Source organism: Gekko japonicus, unplaced genomic scaffold (assembly GCF_001447785.1).
Source record: "Gekko japonicus isolate JY-2015 unplaced genomic scaffold, Gekko_japonicus_V1.1 scaffold470, whole genome shotgun sequence".
NCBI classification, from domain to species: domain Eukaryota; kingdom Metazoa; phylum Chordata; class Lepidosauria; order Squamata; family Gekkonidae; genus Gekko; species Gekko japonicus.
This window is the reverse complement of record NW_015174856.1, coordinates 432290-454200: the sequence shown is the minus strand read 5'-3', so window position 1 is coordinate 454200 and position 21911 is coordinate 432290. Positions and strand designations below refer to the sequence as shown.

The 21911-nt window shown below is 44.8% G+C and overlaps 1 protein-coding gene across 1 annotated transcript in view; it reads left to right on the top strand.

The window, feature by feature from the left end:
* The first annotated feature begins 582 nt into the window (after positions 1–582).
* The window catches only part of PTPRG (protein tyrosine phosphatase, receptor type G), a 355564-nt gene continuing 334235 nt past the window's right edge, over positions 583–21911 (top strand). The window contains exons 1-2 of the mRNA XM_015424628.1: positions 583–868; positions 12881–13029. Of these exons, the coding sequence (XP_015280114.1) occupies positions 583–868; positions 12881–13029 (435 nt within the window). The remainder of the gene's footprint in view (positions 869–12880; positions 13030–21911) is intronic.

Here is a 21911-nt window from a genome sequence, read left to right as displayed (position 1 = left end):
ACTAGCAAAATCTATGGTGTAGGGTATGAGCTTTCGTGAGTCACTGCTCACTTCTTCAAGTACCTGAAAAAGGGAGCAGTATCTGAAGAACTGAACAGTGACTCACAAAAGCTCATACCTTACTACAAATTTTGCTAGTCTTTAGGGTGCTACTGGACTATTACTCTTTTGTATTATTATGGCTTGTTTTATTCCAAACATTTAGAATGAAGTCCCACATGTTTTCCTTAGCTATAGAAGATTCCCTAGCATAGGATATTCTGATGCTTTGAATGCTGCTCAACGTAGTGGTGAAAGTTGGGGTTTCTAGAAATGGACTCCCAGAAACAAACAGAAGTCAATGAACAGAAGAGTTTTGTTCATTGTTTCATCCCTGGCCATCCTCCACAGAGCTCAAGGAGGCTTACTTGATTTGACACACTTTGACTCTTGCGACTGCTCTGTTTAGTATGCGAGGCTGAGAAAGGGAGACTGGCCTAAGGTGAGCTGCATGGCAGAGTGGGGATTTGAGCCAGGTCTACTGGTCCTACTCTTTTAACCACTATACCATGCTGGCTCTGAAGGTGCGATGTACTATGCCAAATGCTAGATATAGCTCAATTGCTCTATGTGGCAGGTGTCCTTACTCAGCATTATGTGCTTATTTTGGGGTTATCACTACTAAGTATTATCCCCCTCTTTGGAACAGGTGCATATGGTCCGGAGCACTGGGTTACTTCAAACGTGGACTGTGGGAGGACTCACCAGTCTCCAATAGATATTGTAGACCACCAAGCACGTGTCGGAGAAGAATACCAGGAAATAAAGTTAGTTGGTTTCGATAACGAATCTTCTAACAAGACATGGATGAAAAATACTGGGAAAACTGGTAAGGACTACATTACTGCTTTTTATGCCCTCTGATCTGCTTGCAAGCTTAGTTAGCTGCATAGATTGCTTTTTAGTGGCTTCCCTTAAATTCATTCTCATTCTTGGGTCTCCTTGATCTTTGCTTGACACTTTAACCATTACACTAGACTGCGATATAATATGTTGATCAGTTAGTTGGTCCCTTTCCCCCCATGCAATATGTCCCTAACAATTTTCCATCTCCATTTTTGTTGTGCTTTTCATTAACGTATTCTTCATCATCCCTTCTACTTGGTCATTTGGGGCAAAACCCTGATATAGAATTTGTATGAGACACAGGCACTCACCCCAGCTCTTATAGTATATTTAGTTCTGTGCTTTTACAGTTGCCGTTCATGTGTATGTACGGGAAGAACAATGAACCTCCCTTTATCCAAAGCTCCAGTCCTTTATATACAAGGGCTCATATGCACAAAATGTTAGTGCTTTTTTTGGTAATTACAGAGGGTTGCATTTGGCTATAGCGTGGCCTTCTAAATATTTATAGAAACATCTCCTTTACTAAAAATCCAAACTTAATGGCTTTGTGCTGTGGTCAGAGACATCTGCATAGGCTTTTCTTGCAGCAAAATCTGTCTGCAGTGGAATTTTAATCAGTTCTCTACCTTTCATTTGTGGGAGGGTGAGAGGGCGTCATTATGCCAGAGAGGGCTTTCTGGAAGTCCCAAGGCATTCGGTGCCACAAGAACTGTGTTAAGGAAGGTGATGGCCTTTTACCAAGTGTTTCAGGTAGCACAAGTCTCCCCTCAATAGAAATGTTCAGCATGTTTTTCTAAACCTCCAAGCAATCTAAAATTAAGTCTGTGCTTTCTCTCACGTCTGCTGTGTGCATTGGACATTGCTGGCATGTTTAATTTTTGGTGTATGTGTGTTCTTTCAGTCTACACAATAACTTGCGGTTGCTTCTATGTTTCTTTTTTCTTTTTTACTGGCTCCTGTATATACTGTTCTTCTTCCTGGCTATTATCAGTGTACCACAACCTAAAACACATTTATTTGGGAATAAACAGAACTGATTTCAGGGTGACTTTCATCATAATGATTGTATGCCCACAGATAGCACCTGTACGTACAGCTAATCCTCTGGCAACATACAAGGAGAGGGAGAGAAGAAGTATTGCACAAGATATTCTCAGTTCCATAACCTGGGATCAAATGATTCAAGGCACTGGTGTAATCTTTGAATGGATCTCTTCAGCATTTTCTGGAAGCCAGCAGCAATTGTGAGGGGTGCGGCTCAGCCTTGGTTGGCTTTGAGCTAATAGTCGCACCTTCATACACATGTGAATTTGTATGGGCAGAGCTTGAGATCATACAAGTCATACAAAAGAGAGGGAGGGAGATTTCTGCCAATGCCATATGGCGTACTGCTCTTAAGAAGTCCCCTGACTGTCATTACTGGCTTTTCAGGGGCATGCAGAGGACTCCCATGGGAAGACACTAACAGTGCAATCCTGAGAACACTTTCCTGGGAGTAAGCCCCATTGAATACACCTGAGTAGGATTCTGAGTAGACCAGTTTAGGATTGCTCCCTAAAAGTTGCTTCCACAAACTCGTTCCATTCTCAGAAGCACTGGATCGAACCCAGTGTTTCTGAAAGTGTAAGAAATATGGCGTCTGTATAGGTGCTTTAGTGTGTACCTGTGCTTGAGTATGTGTGTCTGAGATCCTGCACCGCTTTGTAAGAGACCCTGTAAAATGAACAATTAGATGAACATTTCAGATTGTACATCCTCCTAATTATCCTTTCAATTATTCATCTAAAACAAGTAAAATGACCCCTGACAGAGCCATAAATGATTTAGATATCATCAAATATTTATACAATGCAGCTGAATCCCGCTGTGCATTGTAACAGATTCACAGGAGCCTCCCGTCTTATGGGACTTCCCACGAAGTATGTCGCACTTTGAAAGGCCTCTTTGACCGCCTCCCTTCCTTGTCTCATTGTTCATCATGCTTCTACAGATGCCCCCTCCCTTCATCCCTCATCTTCTTCCTCTAGGATAGACACCTCCCCCCAAAGGTATGTCACATAAATCACACCCAGAGCCCGTATTTTCTAACACATGTCATTTTGAACTCCGTTTGTTACAGACAAGGAAAGGTTTTTTCATTTTAGAAAGCTCGTGGAAAGTGACTTAGAAGAATAACTTTTTCATCACTGTCATCATTACCCCTTGGCTATTTGTATCTGACCTACCACACCAGAAGGAAACATAGCAGCACCAAAGTATGCTGCAAATTGTGAATACAAGCTCCCAGGTGTTGTTTTTTTTTTTTTATAATAAAATGTTCCTGACTCAAAAGGAGGATCAGGAATGTGGCTAGCCAACTGCTGGGTCTTGCTTCTGTGTAGGGTTGCCAGGTCCCATCTTCTCCCCAGAGGGGGGATTAGGGGGATGGTCCAGGAAGAGGAGAGGCCATCCCTGACACGATGACATCATGTATTTATTTATTTATTTATTTATTTATTATTTGTATTTTTATCCCGCCCTCCCCGTAGGCTCAGGGCGGCTTACACGGCATGTCGCCGGAACATACAGTAAAACAGTAAAAACATTAAAATATTAAATAACATTAACTCTTAAAGCATCATACATACAAAACAGTAATTGGTGCTCGCCTCCTAAAACCAGATGGCCGTCAAAAGTCCCGTTCTCTTTCAGAGTGTCCACATCCGATGACCCTGTCCACAAGCTTAGGGCGTAGATAGTGATGATGGCATGATGATGGTGATGGTGGCGGCTCCTATTCAAACGCCGGGCGGAAGAGCTCCGTCTTGCAGGCTCTGCAGAACGGTGCTAGGTCCCGCAGAGCCCTGATCTCCTCTGGGAGCTCGTTCCACCAGATAGGAGCTGCCACCGAAAACGCCCTATTCTTGGTCACAACGAATTTGGTAACCCGGGGACCTGGTACATCCAATAAGTTCTGGGTCCCAGACCGTAGTGCTCTTGGGGGCACATGTGGGGAAAGGCGGTCTCAGGTAGGCTGGTCTCTGACCATATAGGGCTTTAAAGGTAATAACCAGCACTTTGAAGCGCACCCGGAACGCTATAGGCAACCAGTGCAGCGCTTTCAGCACAGGCTGGATGTGCTCTCGTCTAGGAAGACCCATCAACAGCCTGGCTGCAGCATTCTGCACTAGTTGCAGCTTCCGAATCTGCGACAAAGGCAGCCCCATGTAGAGAGCGTTACAGTAGTCTAGCCTTGAGGTGACCGTCGCATGGATCACAGTGGCCAAGTCCTCCCGGTCGAGGAAGGGAACCAACTGCCGTGCCAGCCGAAGATGGTAAAATGCCGACTTGGCAGTGGCTGCTACCTGGGCCTCCATCATTAACGAGGAGTCCAGGAGCACTCCCAAACTCCTAACCTCCGACGCCGGCACCAGAGGCGCCCCGTCGAAGGTCGGGAGAGGGAGCCCCAACCCCGAACCGATCCGACCTCCGTCTTTGCCGGGTTTAATTTCAGCCGACTCAGTCTGAGCCACCTAGCCACAGCCTGTAACGCCCGACTAAGGTCGTTGGGAGTGGAATCTGACCGGCCGCCCAACATCAGATACAGCTGGGTGTCATCAGCATATTGATGACACCCCAGCCCACAGCTCCAGGCAATCTGGGCGAGGGGGCGCATGTAGATGTTAAACAACATCGGGGATAGCACTGCCCCTTGAGGAACCCCACAGTCAAGGGGCCACCTCCGGGACTGCTGATCCCCTATCGCCACCCTCTGTCCCCGACCTTGGAGAAAAGAGACCAGCCACTGAAGGGCAAGCCCCTGAATCCCCACGTCGGCAAGGCGGTGGGCCAGCAACTGGTGGTCGACCGTATCGAAAGCGGCCGACAGGTCTAACAACAACAGTGCCGCCACTCCGCCTTGATCCAGATGCCTACGGAGGTCGTCAGTCAGTGCGACCAGAACAGTCTCCACCCCGTGACCAGGGCGAAACCCGGACTGGTGGAGATCGAGGACAGAAGCGTCATCCAGAAATGCCTGCAGCTGTGTTGCCACCGCTCTCTCTATCAATTTGTAGAGTGATGTCAATGTGTCAAGGATGCAGCGTTGCATCCCCCCCCCACTTCCCCCCAACCACTTAAAGGGAACCTTTCCTTTAAATGGTCGGGGGAAAGCAGGTGCCATGCTCACCTGCCCCGCAAGCCACAGAGTAGGCACCCCACATGCCTGTCCTTCAAGCTGCAAATTTACGGCTTGTGGGGCAGGCGCACATGGTGCCTGTTCTTTTCAAGTGTGGCTGCAGATGGCTGTTGGAGATGGGGCTTCCCCCACTGGGCAGCTGGCCAGTGTCTGGAGGGAGCCCCAAAAATCAGGGGATCCCCTGCCCGCACCTGGGGACTGGATTCCTACTGCCATGTAACTGGTGGAAATGGGTAGCCAGAAATAGGGCTGCCAGGTCCAGGTTGGGAAGTACCTGGAGATTTGGGGCGTGGAGCCTGAAGAGAGGAGGGGTTGGGGGTGGGTGGGACTTCAGCAGGGTTAATGCTATAGAGTTCACCTTCCAAAGTAGCCATTTTCTTCAATTGGACTAATTTCTGTTGCCTGGAGATCAATTGTAATAGCGGAAGATCTCCAGCCACGGCCTGAAGGTTGGGAACCCTACTTCCAGACCAAAGTAAAGGACTGAAACCTAATTTGTAGGCTCTCCCTGTTGCTCAGAAAAATTTGAAAAATCACTTGGTGAAGTCCCTAAAGGGTGCTAAGTCTGAGAAGCGTGCCGGCTGCATATGTCAATTTTGTGAGGTTATTTTTTTTTCTAAAGCGCCCTGCCAAAGCATATGCTCAGTCCTGTAGATTTGTTGATTACACAGCTGGAAAATTCAAATGTATGAGAAAGTCTCTTTGAATTAAGAGCGGTGGAATTTCATGCAAAGTGCTCTTTGATATCGCCACAGAGGCTCCAGCTTTTTATCTCTGCCTGTTAAGGCAGCTAGCTGCTATTAATGAAAATCAACTCGCTGACTGGGGAGATAGAATCACATAAAAATCATGTCAGCGAATGGTTGCTTGAAATAGATTCATTTTGCAGTGCACTCACTTCATACACCTGAGCAGCCCTGCTCTCACCAACAGACCTGCTTAGCTAGTTATATGTTCAAGCCTTGGCAAAACTGTAGGGACCAAACTTGTGAGTCTAAGTGGTGGCGGTGGCAAGTGCTGTCAGGTCTCAGGTGCCTTATGGCGACCCCGTAGGATCTTCAAGGCAAGGAACGAACAGAGGTAGTTTGCCATCACCCACCTCTGTGCAGCAGCCCTGGACTTACCTAGTGGTCTCCCATTCAAGTTCTAACCAGAGCCGACCCTCCTTAGCTTCTGAGATCTGACGAGACTGCAATAGCCTGGGCCATCCAGCTGAAGGGAGTCTAAATGACACAGAGACTACTCTATCTTTCTGTCTTATACCTCTGAAGATGCCAGTCACAGCTGCTGGCAAAACGTCAGGTCATACAGTGCCAAGACCACAGCCATACAGCCCAGAAAATCTACAACAACTAAACACTCTTCTGTTTTTTGGAGGGGGGATTTCCCACTTGCCTTCTCAAATTTCAAATTTTTCTACAGCCTGGCAAGGTCCCCCAAGTTCGCTGGAAAGTGCTGTTCTGTCAACATGTCCCCAAGTCATGGATTTAAGAATCCACAGATGGACTGTGTTGACTATCTCTCCTTATATATAATTGAGTAAGAACATTCTATATGAACATTCTAAATTTGGCCTCTTTAGTGTATGGACGCTTGAACTGTCAGTCAGAAGACGCTGGCTGGGTTGACTGGCTGCTTTGTGCAGTCCCGCCCAGCGTTTCAAGGTCTTTTGCATATGGAAGCTGATTGGACTTCACTGCATTCCACACCTCAAACTCACCCCCCTCCCCGCAAGGCAGTTGGAATGTCAGTTGCATATGGAACCTTCAAGGTCTTTTGCATATGGAAGCTGATTGGACTTCACTCCATTCCACACCTCATACTCCCCCCCCGTGGGAGGGTTATAAAGACAGACAGGCAGATAAACGTTGGCTGATGGTTGCCAACTCCAGGTTCAAACTCCAGGACATAGGGTTGCCAACTCCAGGTTGGAAACTTCCAGGATAGTTTAGGAATGAAGCCTGCTGAGGGTGGGGTCTGAGGAGGAGGAGGAGGAAGAGAAAGAGGAGGACCTCAGACAGATACAATGCCATACTCCCCACCCTCCAAACAAGCTGTTGCCAGTCTCCAGGTGACAGCTGGAGAGCTCTTAAAGCTCTGGTGCTAATTCAAAGTGCTGCAATTTGTCGACAGAGTAGTGTTTTGGCAAATCTTTAGGAATTGTTTGGTGCATTTACGATGAGGCACCCACCCAGAGCCTCTGGCATTTTCTCACTCTGCTGGCATCAAAACCAATTTAAGGCAAAATAAGAGGCTACTGAGAGGGGAGGAGATAAAGTTGCCAGCTTTAGGTATGGAAAATCCTGGAGATTTGAGGAGTGGAGGCCGGAGAGGGGGACCTCAGACAGGTTACAGTGCCATAGACTCCACCCTCCAACCCAGCTATTTGCTCCTGGGGAACTATTGTTGCCAATCTTGGCCCAGCACCCATCAAACCATTCTCTTCAACCCCCTGCTGTGCAGCTGACTTTCCCCTAGGGTTGCCAATCTCCAGGTGGGACCTGGAGATCTCCCACTGCTACAATTGATCTCCAGATGACAGAGATCAGTTTCCCCTGGAGAAAATGGCTGCTTTGGAGGGTAGACCCTATGACATTATACCTGCTGAGTCCTTCCGCCCCCCCCCATGCTGCCCTCTACAGAATCCACCCCCCAAAACTCCAGGTATTTCCCTCCTTATAGCTGGCAACCCTACTTTCCCCTCAGTGCCTGATGGTAGGCAACTTAGTTTGGTCCAGTCACCTACTTTGCCCTTTGGGAGAAAACATATTGGGGCCAATCTTGATAGGGTTGCCAACTCCCGATGGGAAATTCCTGGAGATTTGAGGGATGGAGCCTGAAGAGGGTGAGGTTTGAGGAGGGGTGGGACCTCAGACAGGTACAATGCCATAGACTCCACCCTCCAAACCACTCAGTCCTTCATGGGGAACCATTGTTGCCAATCTCCAGGTGAGGGCTGGAGACCACTCAAAATTACAATTGCTCTGCAGAAGGGAGGGCGGAAGTCAGCTGAAGTCAAAGAGGCAGATAATGGTAGATTGATGGTTAGCTGCGAAGGAGATGGGGTTGCCAACTCCAGGCTGGCAAATTCCTGGGGATTTGAGGGGTGGAGCCTGGAGAGGGTGGGGTTTGCGGAGGGGTGGGACATCAGACAGGTAGAATACCATAGACTCCACCCTCCAAACCAGCCATTTCGTCCTGGGTAACAATTGTTGCCAATTTCCAGGTGAGGGCTACAGATCACTCAAAATTACAACTGCTCTTCAGGGAGCAGAGATCAGTTCCTCTGGAGAAAACAGTGGACTCTGCCATTATACCCTGCTGAGGTCACCACAGCAAAATGACACTGTTTGCCCAAAGCCAGAGCACTCCCCCAGAGCCTCTTTCTAGATCCCGTTGTATTTATTTCCACAACGGGCTTTACTGCTAGTTAAATATATTGATAAAAAGAAACACAGTTGAGAAAGGGCATTTAGGAGGGAAATAGGTTTAGAATACATATAGACCTTAGAGAAGATTGGTTATTACTTGGCTTGCCTGTGATAAGCTGTTCAGGTGAGATACAAACATGATTGGTTGGAGTACAAAAGATTTCATATCTGATTAGACAATTAGGGATGATTTTTGACATTTGAGAGGAAAGACCTGGAAAAGCCTGTGGATGGAATCAGCCAAGGAACATGTATGAATTTTGATATTAAAATATCATATGCAGTTACTAAAGTGTCTGTATGGTTGGGCACCATGCATCAACCAAGCTGAATTTCCCCTTTCCTTTCCAGTTCAAAAACAAAGCTTTGAGGGCTGTGATCATTTCATAGCTAGAAGAGACATGGAAGAGTTGGTGGGATTAGGACTGGAGGAAAATTGTTTCTTCCTCCAGTCCCAATTAGGGATGGGCATTAACTGAACCACAAAGAAATTTTTTTAATTAATTTTACCCTGTTCATGATTCACAAACCCATCAAAAAGTGGAGTTTGTGACAGGTTTACCGTCACGACCTTCCGGAAAATTTTAAAGTGATTTGTAGTGGTTCATGGATAGAGCAGAGAGCAGAGGTTTAAAGGGACTCCCGATTCCTTTCAAACCCCTGCTTTCTGTTCCCTGCCAAAGCTGCAGAAACAGCTGAGACACAGGGAGCATCCTGCTCCCCGCCAGTCAGCTGTTTTGGGCGTTCTTATAAAGTCCCTTTAAAGCCCCAGAATCCAGCATTACTCTATGTTGAGGGAATTTCCAAATTATATATCTCATATAGGTATCTTTGTTGTGAGCCTCCAATTTGTAAAAAGAATAATAAATTTAGGAGAAAAATACAGCATATATTTGTTAAGTGAAAACAGTGGCAGATAATCCAGTATCCATTCTTGACTGTTCAATTGTAATGTACAGCACTTGCTACAGCACAAATGATTTGGTTCAGCTCCAGTCTGGGATGTTTTAGAATGTGTTACAGAAAGAAGCACTCAAGTGTTTTGATGAAAGGCAGGTTTTCAACCTGAAGGAAGATAACCAACTGAGATTCTGCAGGATCAATCTTCAAGATCATTTTATTTGATATCATCATTTTGCAACTTTGGCAGTAGAAATTAGTGTGTAGATGAAATCTGCCAAAACCTCAAAGCTGGGAGGATTTATTGATAGAGAAGAATATTTGAGAATTATGTGAGTTGAAATTGAACAATCGTATACACTGGAGTAAAGAAAAGACATTCAGCTGAACAGCATGAAGTATAAGGTTGTGCACTTGGAGACTCATTGTCTGGAATGACAGAAGAAGAAAGATGTTGTGGTCATCTCAAGATGCCAAAGAATTGCCAGTGTGATACAGCTATTTTAAAAAAGACATATGTAGTTTCAGAAGGACTCAGAAGAGAAGAAGAAGCCTTTTTGTGGAAGGAAGAAAAATACTTACCTTCCTTTGCAGTGCTCCAGGATTGTCTCATTTGTTGGCAATACTAGCTCTTTGAGCAGTTATTAGATTGATGAAAGGAGTCACTTCTCCATGACAACAGCGTGTCAAAAATTGTTTACTGAAATCCACCAACATTGTCTGTTAGACTAACATAGGATTCCACATCTATAGGAATGGAGAGGATGAATTAAGAAAATATTAGTATATTAAGAAATGTATTAAAATGTTGGAAAGCAGAAATTAAGTTTAATATTAAATTTCTACAAGTGAAGGACCCACAAGGACCTGAGGGAAACATCTTATTTTCCCCTTCCCCACTATTTCCTTCTTCCTTTCCCTGAAGCGCCCCATAGCCTCTCCCCTTTTCCTGCTTTCTTCTTTCATTCTCACCCCACAGCCAACCTACTTTTATCTGCCCCCTGTCTTCAGTTTTCTCTCCTTCCTGTCCTTATCTGGATACGGAAGTAGAGTTTCCAACCTTTAGGCGGTGGCTGGAGATCTTCCGCTGTTACAATTGATCTCCAGGCAACAGAGATTTGTTCAATTAGAGAAAATGTCTGTTTTGGAAGGTGAACTCTATGGCATTAACCCAAATCATCTTAAATAATTTGCCTTTACTCTATTTTATCCTCAGAACAACCCTGTGAGATAGGTCAGGATGAAGGTCACCAAATAAGCTTCTACAGCAGAATGGAGATTTGAACCTAAGTCTCCCAAATCCTACTTTGAAACTCTAACACCTAGACAACACTGTCTTTTTGTGGTGGCTGCTGTTGAACAGTAGTGAGCACTGTGATGATATCACCCAGAACTGACGTCATCGCGCACAGTATGTTGCAGGGGATGCTCTACCATTTAAGGAAAAACTCTATGGTTTTTCCTTAAATGATTGACCACCCACCCACAATGTCACCTCTTGGTGATGTCATTGCACCGGGCGCATTGCCACGTGCCAGGTACTTTGGGGGGTGGGGTTCCAAAAGTGGGCAACCCCCATGGGGATCTAGCAGCCCTACCTTTTACTGACAGAAACCAAAGTTTCAACCAGCAACTCCGAAGAAGATGTTTTTTCCCCTTAAATCTACAGGTGCTGGTTTTTATTATTTCTGTGGGTTTTAACCCCTAATTATGTGTGTATGTGCTGATAGATGGATAGATTTCAGATGTTTCTGCAAACCTGGGGCATTTTTCAGGTTTGTAGAATGATCTCTCATATCCATTGATAGCTCCAGTCTCTGAATTTAAGAAGCCAGATTTGGCCATGTTGAGAATTAGATATGTTGATAATAATGTAGTGAAAATACTTGTTTTGGTGAGCTTCACTTATTCTGTGGTCACTGGCTTAAAAGTTTGTTAGATTGATTCAAGTTATATGAAGAGCTGAACCTGATCTACAGATCTAGTAGAAGACTTTGGAAATCTGGGCTGTACAACTTCAGGTTGTGGGTGAATGAAATCAAATGCTTAATGCTCCCTGTCACGGGCTCTTACAAGCCACCACCTTTTGGACACCACTCTTATGCGGGACACTGCTAGCTTCGGGTAGTAGCGGGGACCACTTACCCACTGGTTTCGTTCTTCGTGATGAAACTCTCTTGGTTCACTCCAAGGCTCTTAAAACTGGCGGAAATTAGTGACTGGACTCCATTGTTTATAAGAATAAAACGGCTTTACTGTGACATCTCTCATTTTCCTCCAGCACAACCTCAATCAGATACACGTTCCAAAGGTTCCAACAATTAAACCGCTCTCTGGGATACTTCCCAAAATGTGTCCGTTCCCAATGGCTGTTAGCCTCCAACCGCTCACAACCTTCTCCCTCACTCTCCATCCTCCAACCCCCTCTCTGTCCGTTTTCTGCCCATCAACCTCCCAAACATTCCATCTCTCCACACTGCCCTATGTCTGCACATCGCTTTTCTCTAGGTGTTCCCTTTTTGGAATCCGTCACACTCCCCCATGTAACACCTCCTTGCAAATTAAAAAATGTAGCAATACCTTGGGTAATGTTCACCTTTCCCTTCTTCTTTTTATTGTTTTATATGTTTATTTCTTTCCCCCTCCCCACTGGTCAGGGCAGGAAGCCGAGTTTATGGGAAGGAAAGGTTGTTTGATAGTGTTGTGTGTTATACGTGTAAAAACAACAATAAATTTCAGATTAAAAAATGTAGCAATGTTTAATCCATCTCATGAAACTACCATTGATTGCATGTCTCTAGATACATTGCAGAAGATAATTGCAAGCAAGTACTACTAGGGAAGACCTGCCAGAGAGGCTGACTGTATATGGGTACCATTAAGGGATAGGAAATTGTCAGTTACTTAAATTATTATATTTGTATCATTGTTTTATTATCATATTTAATAGGGGAAAGGGTGACTTTTGGATTTAGCATTGATAAGGTAAATGATTATCCCCCCCCCCCCCCAATATTCAAGTGACTGTCATGAGTTTTGTCACAGAGGAGAATACTTGTTAGATCTGGAAGACCAAGGTAACAATCCTTGGAAAATAATCCTAATTGAACGAAGTAGGATTTAGCTCAAAGGATTGGTCTGCCGCCTGACAGTCTGATCCTACTCATTGGTTTTACCTCTTGAAGTGAAATCCTATCCTCCTTGCCAAGTAGGGAGGCAATGTTATGCTGTGTCCCATGTGAAATCCTTTACTACACAAAATTTGGTTTTACTATCTTCTGGTTTGATAAATGTCTGTCAGAACGGCCAGTACTCCTAAGTTCAGGAGCATTACATTTAGACATAAGGGAACAAATGGCCTCTTGGACTCTGTAAGGACCAATCAGCCATTGTCCCAATGAAAACAATTACAGCAGACCTTCTCTGACCTCTGTGGCAGAAACATTTTCAGCTGTATTCCTCCCCCCTTTCTTTTTCCCCACAGTTGCTATCCTCCTAAAAGATGACTATTTCATCAGCGACGCAGGGCTACCAGGCAGATTCAAAGCAGAGAAAGTGGAGTTTCACTGGGGCCAGAGTAACGGGTCAGCCGGCTCAGAGCATAGCATCAATGGAAGGCGATTCCCAGTTGAGGTTAGTGGAACGATGGTACACTCATAATTTTTTTTTGGGGGGAGACATATTTCTTTCATATGAGTCTCAATAGAAACTTGTGGAATATTTTATGGTGTGTGGACCTTTTTGTTTCCCAAATGGTTTCTCGTCGTTTTTTGGTGTTTACAGAAGATTTCATTTGCTGTTCTGAAGTTACACTCTAAGATGAATGAAGGTGTATAGAACCATTTTGTCAACAGCTTGCGTTGCAGTTATGTGTCCAGCATGCTATCTGATGGGGCACAGGTAATATACTCAGGCTAAAAGCCCAAGAAAAGGGAGAGAGGAAATACTGCTCCGAATCCCCTTGTTTCTGGAAACTAGAGAGTACAGAATAGGGGGTTACTATAGCAGAATTGCTTTATTAACTTCTTCCATCCACTTGTGCCACAGACTGGCTTTAATTGGCCTAGAGATTCCTAAGTGTGTGTGTGTGTATAAATTAGCAGCTTTATTTTACAATGTGACCTATATAAACAACTGATGTCTTGATTATTTAAAAAATTGAAACTGCATCTATATATATATAGCTTTTGCAACAATAAATCCATTGGTCCTCGAAGGAGCCACAAGACTCTTTTGTTTTAACTGGGGCACAAGGTTGGGCAGCAGATTTACACAGTTTTATGCTTTTAACCTGAGGGGAAATACGTACACGAGTGAAAAGTACTGAGACTTACTAGCGATTTCAGCTCTCATACTTTATTTCAGCTCAGAACAAGACAACTCTAACCGGCTCGCAGGCCGGTTTATAAGTGCAACAATCCCACACCCCAAACACACCCACACACAAGTGATTGGCTATTTACAGTGGCCGAGAGTTCCATAGGCTCTTGGTCGGGAGCCTAGCCCTCCGATAGGTGCGGGCTAAGATCCACTTGACCCATTGTTACTGCGAGCGAAGCTTAGCCGCTTCGCATTACTGCGTGGCGACCTAGCCTCGCACGCGGTCGGAGATGGATACATTACGAGATAGCTTGGCAGATCTCTAGACTTAAACCAAAGCTGCAGCAGGACTCTGACTTTCTTGCCAAAAGAGGCTCAAATGGTCAAGATCAAATACTACAATCAGACAACACCATGAATTCAATGCTTCACACAGTGGTTTGGTTTGCAGGCTCCTTACCTATGCAGTTCTTCTATTCTTTACTTACGCGGTGGGAGGTTTCTGGACAATCTTACAAGCATTGACTATGTCTACAGGGTACTTGGTGGGTAATCCTGCTTTTGCTGTCTCCATAGCACCTTTGTCCTCTACGTATGTTTAAACATTTTATATTATTTTATATAGGCTTTACTGTACTTTTGATTCCCTGCGTCAACATGCTTCTATGGCAATCTTTGGCAGAAGCATCAAGCTTGATCATTACTGCCCCTTAGAAAAACAAGTTCCTGTTCAGAGGATGCCAGTATATACTTTCCACCTATGCTAGGACACTGCAGTCCTCTGTTGTCATGCTGAATTCAGGGCTGGTGCTGAATTCAGAGGCGAGGTCTTCAGCCATGATGTTTTTTATGGAACTGAGCAAGTAGTCTAGGTGGAAGAACCCTGTTTTCTTTTGCTGGCAGCATATTCCATATGGGTTTTCAAGATATATATATTTTAATTCGATTTTATTTTGAAACAAAACCAGCTCCAGAGGATCGGCAATAATAAAAAAGAGAACGCATGCAGTGTGACAAGCACAAAACAATGAGCGCAGATTGAGGGGGGGGGACAGAGAAGATAATACCCTCCTCCAACAGGCAGGCAAAGTTATTGGGTATGGAAACCATCAAGTGCAGTGCCCCCAATACCCACTTTAGCTAATTTGTCCAGAAGGATACCATAGCTGACGTGATTGAAAACTGTCAGGTGGTCCAGGAGAGTCAACAAGGTTGTACACCCCTGCCTCTCCCCTAGTGAAGGTTGTCATCTGGGGCAACCAAGACAATTTCCGTCCCAAGAGCTCACTTGAAACATGATTGGAACGGTTCTAGATAATTTCTTTCACCCAAGAAATCCTAAACTTGTACAGCCACCACCACCTTACCCCAAATAAGAATATTTGCCACTGGTTCATTATTTTTTCAGTCCTCTGACTCAAGGGACGATTTCTTCAGGAGGGGTCTTCCAACTGTTTCCTTCAGAGTGGCTGGAACAATTCCTTCACTCCCTGAAGGACTTGGATGACTTAGTCAGCTAATCCCCACCAGTTAGCTGCTATATGCCAATTTGAGTAAGATGCTGTCAGAAGTAGGGTTTGTTTTGAAAACGAAGCAAATCCAAATGCTTCAACAACCATGAGAAAAAGTCTATTACGTATGCAGTCCTCCAGGAAAAGAGCACACTCCCAGTATTTATTTTTGTTGTTGTTTTTGCTAACATGATCCCCTTTGAGCCTTTGCTTCTCCCCAGCATAAAAACAGGCAGGTTGCTGTGTTTGGTTCCCAGAATGCATCATTAGGGTAATCCAAATGGGCCTTTGAAACTATGGGAAAAGCAGGAACTCTTTGAAGTGTAGACAGGAATAAGTAATCCCAAGTAAAACAGTTACTTGGAGAGAAATTACTTCCCTTTCATAATCCCAGAACCGAAACCTTTGACAAGAACCCTTTAAGAAGGGGTGTCCTTTGTTTATTAAAATATTGTATGTACTTAGCACCTCAAAGAAGTGAGCCCCTGTATCCTGTATAAGGGCTGTCTATGTATGCAGTTTCAGCGTTTAATCTGTAATATTAATTGCAGAGCTACTTGCAAGGGCTTGTTGCAAGGCTAATTACCTGACAATGAAGCCTCTGTGCCAAAAAAAAGGCCTTGACACATGCTAGAGGCTATATTTCTAGGAAGCCTATAAAAAGAAAACAGCGGCAGCAGAGATGGCCTGCTGATCTGAGATGGCCCAAAGATACAGGTCAAACATCAGTGGAGTGCTCACAAGTACTTTGTCCTCCAGTTTGGCACAGTTCTGCTGTCAGAGCACTTGAAAGCAAAATGTTCTCAAAACCTAATTGAGAAACCAGATGTGGACGGTACACAGCCTGTGTGAGTTCCAAAGAATGTCCTGTTGGGGGAAGCAGATGAATCTGCTTCATCTGCAGAGGTTGCTCTGCAAACACAGAAAATTGTATGTTCGTTCGCAGCAAGACAAAACATGTATAGTGTAGTCTTATCGTTGGAGTGAGCCCTTTACAGAATACCATCGCCAGTGGGAAATGTCAGATGTAAGACAGAACCTTATTATTTGACCGTGCTGTTTGTATTTTTATTATCGCAACTAATGTGTCAGATGGTAAGGCAGTGTGAACTAATTGGTTTCCTTCATCGGAGCCCATCTGGATCATATTTTTGAGTGTGATTTATATGTTAAATTAGGGGATAGGATATATGAGAACATCTTTTTTATTGCCTTCTCGAAAGACACTTTGGATCGAAGGCATTGCACTTATCTGATTGTTTTCTTTCTTTCTTTTTAAATAAATCATGAGACTCATGCACATGTTGTGCTATGCAATGTTTCCATGAAGGAAAGGGATTTAAAAGTAAAAATGAGGCTTGGTGTACCCTTTCCTGCCAAATCTTAAAGCACTGCAGAATCAACAGAGATATCCTTCAGTACACAGATGAGAAAAAAAGTTTACCATTTTTTTTATTCCACTGTCTTTTTCTTCCCCTGCCCAGTTTTCTTTGGTTCTTTCTATTCCCCTTCTGCAATTCATTTGCAAAGTGAGGAGGATAGTCGTGGGTTGGGTTCCTCCTCCTATAGCAGCCATTTGGGAGTTGGGCTCTACTTCCTGCGGCAGCAATTTGGGGTGGTGCCCACCACCCTCTCCCAAAATTCCAAAGTTCGGCAAACTCAGAAATGTTGGAGACCCCAGGCCTATATGAACCACCAAGAGAGGCCTATAAGTAAAAGTTGCCTTCACAATGTTGTTGTGTTCAGCTAAATTTAGGGTTGCCAGCCTCCAGGTGGTGGCTGGAGATCTCCTGGGATTATAACTGATCTCCAGGCAACAGAGACCAGTTCACCTGGAGAAAATGGCCACCTTGGAAGGTGGACTCTATGGCATTAGACCCCTTTGAAGCCTTTCTCCAAACTCCATCCTCCTCAGGTTCCACCCCCCAAATCTCCAGGTATTTCCTAACCTGGAGCTGGCAACCCTAGCTAAATTCCAAATTACTGCTGTAGAACGTGTAGTTTTCTCACTAGAACCCTGTTGTTAACTCTAAACATAGAATAAGATTAACCGATAACTGTTTCCCGAGTCAATCCTCATGGAAGAAGAAGAAGAAGAAGAAGAAGAAGAAGAAGAAGAAGAAGAAGAAGAGGAGGAGGAGGAGGAGGAGGAGATTGGATTTATACCCCGCCCTTCACTCGGAGTCTCAGAGCAGCTTACAAACTCCTTTCCCTTCCCCTCCCCACAACAGACACCCTGTGAGGTAGGTGGGGCTGAGAGAGCTCTGACAGAAACTGCTCTTTCAGGAACAGCTGTGCCAGAGCTTGTGACTGACCCAAGGTCACATCAGCAGGCACAAGTGGAGGAGTGGGGAATCAAAGGCCCGGTTCTCCCAGATTAGAGTCCGCACACTTAACCACTACACCAAACTGGCTCTCCAGTTTGTAATGCCTGACATGTATAGCCTGACATGTATAGAGCACACTACATACAGAGAACTAGAACACAAATTCTAGGGAAAAAGGAGAGCTTTTAGTCTGCTGTATATGTGGGTCCCAACTATTCACAATGAATCCTTGAGAAGAGAAAGATGGGAGAACCAGCAAGTAACTTTATTGTCCTGTGAAAGATGCAGAGTAGAAAGAAGGGTATCAAAAGAAAACTACAAGACAGGAAGCAACTGCAATAATGTCACAGAAATTTACATATTGCAGTCCAATTTGCATTTGCACAGTCCTTAGGGTCAGTTGTATTGCTTTCAGATGGATACCTGATTAAAGGTTTTTTTAGTCCAAATTGTGCTCCTCCCGTGTGGTAGTCAGGGCAAACCAACCCAGAGGAAGGAAATAGGCACGGAGCTGCTCAGAATGGGTAGGAAAGGAGCCCCTGACCAGAAGGGGGATGCAGTGGGGAGGACTGGCTGGCAGTAGGGCATCCTGGCCATGAACAGGAGATGGAGGAGCTAAGGGACACGAAACAGGTGGAAGGTTGCATTTGTAAAGGGAAGTAAGATGGGAGAGTGAAGAACGTACTCTATCTTGAAGAGGAAGGTATTAGTGATGTTGTGATCATGGTGCTGGGAAAAGGTTCTAGAGGGGAACCAACTACAAAAAAGGAGGGTTTGAGGCGGCTTTCTTCTATACCTAGATTCACCTGTGCTCCAGTGAGGAGGCCTGCTATTGGCTCAATTTTCTGCAAAACTAAGATTCATGTTGGGATTGGACTAGGTACAAAGTTGCACCTGTAGCTTCCTATCTTCTACCCAATGGGCTGATTTGACCCCAGAACTGGGCTGGGGACCCATGGACCATGTATTCAAGTACTGAACAAACAAGAGAGTCTCAGGGAAGGATCCTTTTAAATGAAATAAAGCTTTATTAAGATCACTTATGTATCCTTAGCTAACCTCATTCATGCCTTTACACTTACTCCAAGGTTAGGTTGATCAGAACTGATTGTGTGAAGATTTTCAAGCAGGAGAGCTCTGTTGATGATGGAAAGTAGAACTTTGCTTTGGTCTATCCTTTGTAGGGCAGATGTCATCATGGTATCTCTGGCCTTTCTCTATCTTCATCTCGTTTATGCTTCTGCCTTACCGTCCAGAATGTTGGTGCACCCAGTTCTTGCTTAATACCAGATGTTTCTTGGTACACCCAGTTCTTGCTCAGTACCAGATGTTCCTTGTTGATATTTTTTGGTCTTTTTTGACCCATTAGTTCTGTCTGGCTATTTCAGAGCTGCTTCTCCTTATCTTGCCATGCTGGCTGGGATTGGTGTGTGTGTGTGGGATGCTTGGCTGCACAAAGATGTTCAAGCACATCAAGTGTGTCATAGTGGAAGGCAACAAGCTATTCTTGGGCCTAGTTCAGCTTTTCACACATTCGTGCAAGTATTCTGTGTTTCTAAACATGGCTCAAGAAATCGTCTGCACTAGAGCTGACTACACAGGAAATTTCATGGTATAGTTGCTAAATGCAAAGTATATTTCAGGGACAGTTCCTATTGGTGGATTTGGATTTTCATAAAGGTAGGCAGAAATGTCTAGAAATGGTCATTAAGAAGTAAAGGAGGAGTGTGTGTACCAGGTGAGGCAACAGGATAAGATTTAGTCGGGATGATTATTTAAAGTTGTAGACCTGATTAACAAAGCCCGGGAAGTAGCTGATGGCTTTACTTGGGCTTATGATTGAATCATCAATGAAGATTGCATTCTGAGGGAAATGCTGAGAGCTTTGGTTATTGTCCTGCAAACATGGGTCATTGATTATGGCCATGGGTATGAAGAGCTCTGGCAGACCAAATAAAGGTGCCTTGGGTTAATGTACTTCTGTAGAATTCAGGCAGTCACTCTTTCACAACCCTGCTTTGCCTTAATCAGGAAACCCTGCCTTAATATCAAACTGGATGGCCTTTGGAAGGCCAGAGGAACTTGGGGTGCAAAGAGATGGGTCTCGGGGGTCCTCTACACAAGGATATGTTTGTCTGCTGCTCCAGCAAAAGAACATTTTTATAGGAAAGACCCAGTGAATTTGATGATCATTATCATCATACAGGCAAGACCATGTACATCTCTTTTAGTAGAACCGTCATTCATCTTCTGTTTTCTGTGCCGACTGAGAAATTTCTAACTTCCTAGGAGTAGAGAAGACGCTTCTCCCCCTTGGTGCATGCTCAGATCATTTCCCACTGGAAAAAATACACTGAGGGGGAGGGTGCCATCCCCCCTCATTTGTTCTTTTGCCACTGAGCCCAGAGAAACAGTTTCTAGCTTTGCTCTCTGCTTACCTTATATCATAATGATTCTTTCTTCATCGGATTCTTTGTTGGACCCAATATGTTATTCTTTTTAACTCCTGGCCTGTTCTTCAGGTCAATTCCCTCTGAGATGGCTCAACAATCCTTTTTTTTTTTAAATGCCTTCAGTGTGGCACAAAAATGCTCCACACGGATGACTGCACTCCCTGTGTGTCATCTGCCTTGGGGAGTCTCACAGTGTCGGCACCTGCCACATCTGCCAACAATTGACACCCAAGGTTAGGGCAGATAGAGGTCTGTCTAAAAGTGGGCCTGTAGAAATGTACTTTTTCGAATTCAGATAATCTGGCAATGGTCATCTGCCTCGTGTGAACTCATTCCAAGGGCCAAATCCATAGCTTCAGCGCACTCGGTTCCAACCCCAGATCCACATCAGCGCCAGTCCCAATCTCCAGACCCTTCTACTGTCCGACAGAGCATGTCTGAACCCTCAGCAAAGAAGGCGTGCTCAAGGTCTAAGCCTTCTGACATGACTTCTGTTCTGGGCCATCCTAATCAGTCTGAAAGACCATCGAGAAATCTGACCTGAGATTCCCTGGAACCCAAACTGTTGGAGAATGCCCCACTTCCAGTTTTCTGTACACCATTGCTGCATTTTCAAGAGCCTGCTGACTCTGGTTCCGAGGGTTAACCTCTCTTGGTTCCACCAGTTCCCGCAGCCATAGAAAAACCGTGTTCAGCTCCACAGTCATTGGTTCCAGCACAATAGGGCCTACTCAGCCATTTCCACCTGAGCCTTGGTAGGGTGCCCCTTGGCCTTTCCCACACCAGCAGGAGCCATAACCATCATAACCACCTTTCCCACAGCACTGTGATGATTGGATTGTATCCAGCTGCTTCACAAGCATGAGCCTTGGTTCCAGGCTCCAGTCCCAGACTTCCATTCAGGAGCCCCCTCAGTGACCCAGGAACACTTCTCTGACTCTGAACAAAAGGAAGGTACCCAGTTCGGAGCTAGCCACTGATCCTTCTTCAGATGAGGCTTTTGGGGACACTACTCCAGTTTCTCCTAATGAGGACTGTGCCTGTTCTCTGAGCAGGTACTCAGAATGGCGAAATCATTGGAATTGGATGTTCAGTCCACCAATCCAAAGCCCAAGCATAAGGTTCTGTCAGCACTCTATTCTGATGCACCTACCTCTGTTGTCCTTCCAGTTCTTGAGGACTTATTGGACATTGCTAAGAGCGTATGGGAGAAGCCATCCACTATCCTTCCCACATCCAAAAGGATGGAGAGTCTCTATGAAGCATAGCAGACAGATTGTGGTTTTCTGTTCACTTGCCCAGCCCCATCTTCACTAGTGACAGAAGAGGCACAAGCCAAGCATCCTCATGGTTCTCCCTCTGCTCCAGTGGACAAAGAGGGCTGTAAGATTAATTCCCTTGGCTGAAAAGTTTATTCAGCTGGTGCCCTGCACGTTAGGATTGCAAATTATCAAGCGATAATGGTTGCATACCAGCTTTTCTTGTATGTGCTCTTATATTGATTCATTGCCAGAAGAGCAGTGTTCAATGGCCAAAGTTCTGCATGCTGAGGCAACGCACCTTTCTAAACAAATGAATGTAGGGGATGCGCAGTGGGGACTGCTCAGCGCGTTCTATGGCTTCTAGTATTATGTTCTGTTAGTTTGCATGGCTATACTCCACCGCCTTGTTTCAGATACTCAGGCTAAGATAGAAGACTTGTATAATAACAATTGATTGGCACAGTAATGAGATAATATGGAGAACAAGAAAAACTGTGAAAAAGTGACGCTTAATATATGTCTTTAAAGAATCATAGAAAAGTGAACAAAAATAATATACATAATCATAGAAAAATATATTGATGGTGATCTCCGGAATGTCTTACCGTTTCGAAGGAAGATCTTCTTCTGAACAAAGATGTG